The sequence below is a fragment of the Haemaphysalis longicornis genome, unplaced genomic scaffold (assembly GCF_048455015.1).
Source record: "Haemaphysalis longicornis isolate Haplotype H1 unplaced genomic scaffold, Haemaphysalis longicornis Haplotype H1 scaffold_3, whole genome shotgun sequence".
Taxonomy (NCBI): domain Eukaryota; kingdom Metazoa; phylum Arthropoda; class Arachnida; order Ixodida; family Ixodidae; genus Haemaphysalis; species Haemaphysalis longicornis.
Genome location: NW_027526335.1, coordinates 144,206,235 through 144,214,652, shown reverse-complemented (window position 1 = coordinate 144,214,652; position 8,418 = coordinate 144,206,235). Strand labels below are relative to the sequence as shown.

General features: G+C 47.3%; 1 protein-coding gene across 1 annotated transcript; it reads left to right on the top strand.

Annotated features, from left to right (window-relative positions):
- Positions 1 to 7,373: 7,373 nt before the first annotated feature.
- Positions 7,374 to 8,198, top strand: LOC144173441 (uncharacterized). Its single transcript, XM_077701867.1, has one exon. It carries the CDS (start codon positions 7,595 to 7,597, stop codon positions 8,111 to 8,113), a length of 519 nt encoding a protein of 172 aa, XP_077557993.1. The 5' UTR covers positions 7,374 to 7,594; the 3' UTR covers positions 8,114 to 8,198.
- Positions 8,199 to 8,418: the final 220 nt, after the last annotated feature.

The following is an 8,418-nucleotide window of genomic DNA, read 5'->3' as shown; positions in this document are numbered from 1 at the left end:
CGGTGAAGAGAAGACGAAAGTTTTTGTCTTAGACACGTTAATTTGTAACATGTTATTACTGCACCACCGAGCCAGTGGTGACAGGTTAGAATTTAGTTTTTCAGTTAAGGACGTAACGCTGGTATCGGAGTTCAAAATTGTGGTGTCGTCTGCGTACATTATGCAACTGGATGAAGAGAGGCAATTCGGCAAATTATTAATATAGAGTAAAAACAAAAGGGGTCCAGAATGGAGCCCTGGGGTAGGCCAATGTTAGTTAATTTGGTTGAGGAATACCCATTAGAAATTACCACCTTCTGTGTACGGTTACGGAGATAGTTACGCAATAACAGTAATGGTGGACCAGGTATACCAAGTGCTTCAAGTTTATGAAACCAATGTGATGATTGATCGTATCGAAAGCTTCAGTTAGGTCGATGAAAACGCTGCCCGCATAGTAACCGCTGTCTATAGCCTTTTTTAATTGGTCAGTAATAGGTGAAATTAGCGCAAGGTCATTGGAGTAGCCAGAACGGAAGACAAATTGACAGGGAGATAGTATATTAAATTTGATCAGGTAATTTGTGAGACGTGTAGAGATCAGTTTCTCAATTATTTTGCTCAAAAAGGGTAAGATGCAAATGGGGCGGTAGTTATTCAGCGACGACGTATCACCTTTTTTATGTACGGTGATTATTTTACCCTGCTTGAGTTCATTCGGGAAAACCCCAGTTTTAAACATAAAATTTACAATTGAAGAGAATACATTTGACATAAAGTGAGCTACCATTTTTATATGGGAGGAATGAATCCCATCAAGGCCAGCACTTGTCGTTTTTAGGGTACCTATTACGCTGATTATTTCATCTGGAGCCGTGGGAAACAGAAAGAACGAATGGGGTAAGCGATCTAAGACCACTTCATTTAATGGAGGTAGGGTGGACTCGGCTAAAGAAGAACCTTGCAAACTGATCAGCGATGTCAGTTGGGTTACTGTAAGTGACACCGTTGTGAACAACTGTAGTTATTTTATCCGAATAAGGGGTTATATTCAAAAAGGAATTATTAATTTCTCATTTTTTTTCTCGTACTATTTTCGGTGTTAAATATTTTTTGCTCATAATACTTTCTTTTAGCTTCTTTTAGCTGCGTGTTTATTATGTTGCAAAATTTTTTGTAACGAGCAAGCAAATTCGTGTTAAACGGTTGCCTTTTAGTTTTTTTGTAGAGGTTGTCACGTTTGCGCATGTCTGTTAGCAATCCGCTCGTAACCCATGGATTTGCCGGTAATGCTCTTATTTTTTTGCATTTTTGTTTATCTGCGCAGGATAGATCATGTGATAGGAGCAAAGATGAAAAGAGGGTGAAAGCTTCTTGTGCGTCAGCTTTAAGATAAACTTCAGACCAGTAAGTGTTACCAACGGCATCGATAAATTTCTGTTTGTCCAGTGTATGCCGAATAAAGGAAGGTGAATTACATTTTGCAACGAAATCGAAACGCAGAAATATGGGATAGTGATCGGATATATTAATTTCTAGCACTCCAGCGCCTGGTGCCGTGAGTAGATTTGAAAATGCATGATAAAATGAGAGAGCCATTGCTATTGCTGGTTGGTCTAGTTGGAAGACTGACTAAACATTCATACCCGAAGCTATTTAGTGCAGCTAGATAGTTGTTTGAGTTACAGGACAAATCGTCTAGTAAATAATTGTTGATGTCACCCATTATAATAGCATTTTTATTTTCAAGTGAAATAACATTTAAGGAGCGTTGCAAGTTTGTGCAAAAATCAGGAACTGGAGAAGATGGTGAGGGGTAAATACAGCCTAATATGATTCTTTTGTTATCTAGAGTAAGAAAATTATGCTCAAATTTAAGCCAGACAGATTCACAATGAAGCGTGTTTATTTCAAGATCAAACCTTCGTTTGCAGGAACCGTTGGATAATGCGTATATGGCTGCACCACCATAATGGCTAGATAACCTGTGACTGTATTACGGTGTGTAGGAAGGAAAAAAAACAGATTTTTTTCTTCTTCAGATAACCGAGTTTATGTAATTGCAATTACTGAGATAGGGTTCGTAAACGTGGAAAGAAGATTATGGAATTCATCAAAATGTTTTCGAAGGATTATGGAATTAAAATTAATGAAAGAGCGGGAGTTATTTCCTTAAAAACGAGTTTAGTTGCGCAGGTGACAGAAGAGACGACAAGGAAGACATGGCTGGCGCATGCGCATTATGAACAATGGGAGCCAGTTAGTGTATTTTAACCAGATCAGCCTCATCGCGTATTGTGTATACTTTACTGTGGGTTGTCTTGCGAGCTTTGATTTGGCAGCTTGCTGTCCACAAAAACATCCAATTTTTCCGTTTCTTTAAAACCACAGTCTTAGAAAATAGAGCCTTGTTCCCAGGGGTCAAATGTTCATTTAGATACACGGAACTGTCAGGTGTCTGTGTTATGTTGATGTCGCTCAGGCAGAGCTTCGCTTTTCGCGCCTTGCTGATGAATTCCGACTTCTTATCTCTTGAACAGAATCGCACAAGGAGGTTTTTCTTGCATTCCTTTGCTGTAGGATCATGGTGAATGACGTCGAGGTCAGATGGTGACACCGGGCATCCGATCTTTTCGCCCACCGTTTGCAAGATAGCGACACAGTCCTCCCCTTGTGTACACGGTACACCTCTGATCTCGACCTTGTTGAGCCGTGAATATTGTTCCATTTCGGCTATTTTCTTGCACATCATGTGGTTTTCAGACTTCAGTGATTTGTTTTCTGACGTCAGAGCAGCGTTGTCTTACCTCAGTTCCTCAACAAGTTTTTCCGTGAATTTTGCGCTAGAAACAACGTCATCTACGTCTTTCTCCATTTGCACCGCCACGAAACCAGAATCATGCAGCTTTAACAAAATCCTTGCAAACACCGATTCCACCAAAGTCTCAGTTTTCAGCTTCTCCTCGAGCTCTTCCACTCTCTTTGCTAGTTCAGTGTTTGTTGGCATTTTGGGAACAGTTAGAAGACACTTGGACAGGCTGAAAATGCGAACATCGGCAGCAGCAACAGCAAATGAGAAACGAAAGAGTCGCAAATGGCGTGAAAACCAACCTGCACTAAATTAGACGGTAATCTCGGTCAGTTGCTCATTGCGCTGCCGCTGCTGCCAATGGCACCCCGTCGACAGTGTCGGTTCTTTATGGCATTGCTCGACGATGCCGGTGCCGCCCAAGGGTGATGTCGCTGAAAACGCAGCTGTGGGTAGAACTGCGCAGTCTCCGAAGGCGCCACGAGCAAGGTAGACCGTGGCAGCAATTAGGGCATCCGGCGATGAAGCAGCACCTCGAGAAGCAAGCTTGGACAATCAGGCACCGGACGATGTAACTGCAGTAAATTCGACGGTAATCTTGGTCAGTTGCTAAGTGCGCTTTCGCTGCTGCCAATGACGTCAGAGAAAAGAGCACCATTTCGAAATTTCGTTTGTATTCTGTATTGTCGTTTTGTACTAAAGATGTTTTCACCTTTAGCTCATATTTAAACTTATCGAGCAGGGGCCCATACCGTATCGGTACGTGATTTAATAGAACTGAACTCAACCGGAAAGAAATGAATTTGCCCGAACTCGAACCGTAACCGAAGCGGTATTTTTTTCGGTTCGGAACGCTGAAAGAGTATATACATGTCCGCAGCTTGAACCGGTTCGCGAACCTTTTTGAAGAGGTAAATTATTCGGGAATTTAGAAAAAATATATTCCTGGGAAGAGCAACCAAAAGAATAAAAAAACATTTGGGGGCATTCAAAACACTGATTTCTACCAATAAACTTTGTGCAATTTTAAACACTAGAGTAAGAAATGAGGCCATATATTAAGGAAAATAGAAATGGTATAATCGCTACAAGTTATTTAAGACAATATGTGATATGGCGTATCACTTCGCCGAAGCAACGGACCCTGACGTCAACGTACGCGGGTGCTTTGAAAGGACATTGTGGCTAATGCGTAGCATTGTCTACTTTTTCTCACCGAGTTTTTTTGTCGCTGCAGTAATTGATGACCACATTAGGCCAAAAAATCTTCGAAACAAAACCGAAATGCTACCGTTAGGGAACTCTTTCTCTCACGCAAAGAAACACGCGTTTCCGTAACAAGGCACCGGGACGACGTTCGTGCCTGCTGTAGGCGGCTATGCATCTTAGGAGCACATGGTAAAACAACTAACGGAACAATATAGAGAGATATGGGCTGGGTGTCAAGTGCAGTTCGAGAAGCGTACAGTAAAATATGTTTGGACAGGAGATTTACAGCAATGAATCAACGTAGGTGGGCAGCTAAGATTTTAGGTACCTATACATGAAAAACGTGAACATGCAGTTTCTAAGGAAGACTGGAAGGCTGAAGATGAAATGAGGAAAGAACAGTGGAGAATCAAAGACAGCCAAGGTAACCAAAAAATAAGCAAGGCAGAAGGAAACGAACAAACGGAGATGAAAAATGGCAGCTAAAACGTCGTTAGAGATGTACAGCTAGGGCAGAGAAATTGGTCATCATAAAGAAAAATGTTTACGATAATTCAAAGAGAACTGCTTTTCTTTGTGAGGTTAGATCAGGTTGTTTGCAAACTAAGAGCTTCGTGAAGAAGTATACACCAAATGCCCGGTTATGCGTAGTCTGCGTAAAAGAAACAGACACTGTGCGGCACAAAGTGTTGGAATGTGAGTGCATCCATCCAAATCTACATAAGGAAATATTCTGCTTCCAGAAGCCATTGGATTTAAGGGTAGAATAGATAGGGTTAACTTCAAGGCTGTCGAGGAAACTAAAAAAAGATTAGAAGGCTGTTAGGCCAAAAACAGAGGGAAATGACGCCTAGGACAGCTGCCACTTGTAACAAAAAATAATTTTGAATCTCCCCTAAGAGCCGCGCTGCAATTAAAGGAGTAGTATAAAACGGAAATATTTTAGGTTTTTTGGCAAGATGACTTGTCATTAACCCGCTACAAAGGAGAGACCACTAACAAACATCAATCATCTCCATTGTCGTTTTGAAGTTGTACCCGAGTATAGCGACGATTTACCACCTACTTCCCCGCCTCTTTCTTCTGCTTCCTTTTTGTTATTGAAATAGCAATCTTCTCTCTGAAATAGCCCTTTACCCTGAACGTTAAAACCACTAAAACACGCCTCCGTACCGCCGAGTGACCTCTGTACAATAGCAGAGACGTGCTCATACACCGGCGGTATACTTTTTAGCAGCATAGCTGTTTAAGCTTGTAGTTCCACCGTGGAGCGTTACCGAAAAACTCAGCGCAGCAGAGCGCACGTCAGCGTGCGCCTGGTGAGAAGCGCGGGGCATCGTCAAGGCGTGCGTGTGGGCTTGCGTCACGTGAGGAGCTGAAAAATAATACCACGAAAAAGCACCAAGTGCATGTGAGCGTGAGCCTCGTGAGGAGCGTCCGGAAACGGTCAGCTCCACCTTCAAGAACACTGCGCCCGGCGTTCGTGGCGTGATCCGCGTGCTGTTCTCCTCGCCAGTTCCCATGCATTCGCACGTGTAGTCAGAGCACAAACGTCGAGTTCTAGCTACAGACGCCGAGTTCGCGAAGCGGGTTGCCGCGGCTTCTAGCGATCCACTTGGGAGCGATGTGAAAGACTGCGGGGAAACAATGTGGGCCTCCATGTCATAGAGCACCTTCAGCGGCAAGTTCGGATATACATGTGAGGTGCAACAGCCGGGTCTCCCAGGAAGAAGGGACCCCATATGCTGTTTCTTCTGCCTTTTACGAATAGGGCAAGCTGTGCGAATTTTTGTTATTAATTGTTGCATAAGAAAAAAAATACGTACTTCAATAAATGCTGGAGGGCCGGCAAGCTACCACGCCAGTGGAAGGAAGCCAAAACCATCCTCATTCCGAAACCGGGCAAACCACCCGACATTGAGAACCTACGCCCAATATCTTTAACATCGTGCGTGGGCAAACTGCTAGAGCATGTCTTAATGACCAGATGGCAGCAGTACCTCGAAGAGGCGGAGCTCTACCCGGATTCTCTCATCGGATTTCGGAGCAAGCTTGGAACGCAAGACGACATGCTCCAACTCAAGAATGAGATAGTGGACTTCGAAACGCACACCAGCGACAACAGGGCAATACTGGGCCTGGACCTGCAGAGCGCCTTCGACAAAGTCCGGCACTCTGCGATCCTCGCCAAGGTGTCGCACCTGAACATGGGACAGAGATCTTACAATTACATTCGGAATTTCCTGACCGACCGAACAACTCGCATCACCGCCGGGGATCTCCAACTACCAGAGAAAACGCTAGGCAGTGAGGGGACACCGCAGGGCGCGGTAATCTCGCCGCTGCTCTAAAAACCTGGTCATGATCGGGGTCGCCAACCGGCTGCGAAGCGTCGAAGGTGTGCGCCACACGGTTTATGCCGACGATGTGACGCTGTGGGTCACCGGCGGCAGTGACGGCCACATAGAGAATACACTACAAGAAGCAGTAAAAACGATAGAGGACCAACTGAAGGGCTCAGGGCTGGTGTGCTCCCCCGCAAAGTCGGAGCTGATGGTGATCCCACCCAGGGGAGCGAGTCGCAAGAAGCAAACCATCCGAGACTGCGACAAAATCCGCATACGAACGCAAGGGGGGCACATCATCCCCGAGGTAACCAAGATTAGAGTTCTGTGCATGATCATCGAGCGCAGCAAAGTCAACGGGGCAACGGTCTCCAAGCTCGAAGCTGAGACTGGCACGGCACTGCGTCTCATACGCCGTGTCGCCAATAGAAGAAGCGGGATGAAGGAAGCCCGACTCGTCAGACTGGTTCAAGCCTTCGTGATCAGCCATATCACCTACGTCGCCGCCTTCCATAATTGGCGGCAGTGCGAGCGGAAGAAGATCAATGCGATGATCCGCAAAGCTTACAAATCAGCATTAGGGCTCCTAGGGTGCACGAGCACGCAGAAGCTCGAAGCCCTGGGACTCCACAACAGCCTCGAAGAGATCGCCGAGGCACAGCAGAGGGCGCAGCTCACCAGACTGTCGGAAACCAGGACCGGCAGATCTATCCTCAAACAACTAGGCATCGGAGCCAAGGTTGACGACCACCGCATGCAGGAGCAGATACTGCGGGAGCTGGGCAAGCGCATCGTCGTGAGCCCGATCCCGCGGAACATGACTCCGACGTTCTACCAAGAAAGAAGAGAGGCGAGAGCCAAGGCGCTGATCGCGCTACACGCCAGCGATGAGGGAGCCGTGTTCGTGGATGCGGCCAGTTATAAGAACATCGGCGACGCCTTCAGAGTCAGCGTGATCGGAGCCAAAACGGGTGAGACCAGGCAGGCGGCAAGCGTACGAACCACGGTGCCCAGCCAGGCGGAAGAAGTGGCGGTGGCCCTCGCCATCGCGGACCCCAGAACGAAAACGGTGTTGTGCGACTCGCGAACGGCAGTGCGCAACTTTGCGAAACACCGAGTGTGCAGTGAGGCCGCGCGCATCCTGCGCAAGGCCGAAGCCAACGGAGTCATCACCAGTGCAGTGATAAAGTGGTTTCCCGCACACGCGGGCGAAGGAGTGGCGAGCTCGCTGGGGCTCGCCAACCACAACGAGATGGCCAACGCCGTGGCGCGTGGACTCGCCGGCCGCGCCCCGGTAACGGCCGCTGCCGAAGTGGTAGATCACCCCCAGAAGGACATCATGGACACTTACAGCGAGGTAACCCTGCGGTACCGGTTAGCCAGAAGAACGATGGCCCTGCCCCACCCTCGTCTGACGCGGGAGGAGGCGGTGGTATTACGCCAATTGCAGACTAATTCCGTGATAACCCCAGTGTTAGCAAAGCACCTGTGGCCAGAGGTATACGTAACAGACTTGTGCAGACTGTGCGGGAGGGAGAGGGCCACGTTGGCCCACATCCTGAAAGACTGCGAGTGCGCGAACGCAGACAACAGTGCAGACGTTCTCCCGCCCCTCGTGGAGGAGGCGAAGAGATCCGAAGACTACGGCGTCCAACACACGGCCATCCAGCAGATCCTAGCGGCGCTCGAGAAGCAGCGACCGGACGGGATGGAAGCAGAAAGGGTTAACCCGAGTACGCTGAAGCCCGCCGCGAGCGGCTCTCCCCGCTAAGAAGGCGTCCGGTCACGTCGCCCCAAGAACCCGCCTAAGAGGGTGGGATGATAGGGGTTACTGCAGGAGACCCATTAAAGTTGCTCTCTCTCTCTCTCTCACTACTGCAGCCACGTAAGTTGCAACTATGAATTGCAATGTTTGGCTACGTAGGATGATTTTTTAGCGCTCCTGTTCTCGAGAGTGTGCGTAAAACGTTTGCTAAAATTAAGCTTTAGTTATTGGTCAGCCGCTCATTCTTACTGTAATCATTGGAATTCATTTTGGCGGATCCAATACAGGCGTGTGCGTCACCACGAATACGT

Coding starts and splice junctions, on each gene's coding strand:
- LOC144173441 (XM_077701867.1), top strand. CDS start 7,595: ATGGCCAACGCCGTGGCGCGTGGACTCGCCGGCCGCGCCCCGGTAACG.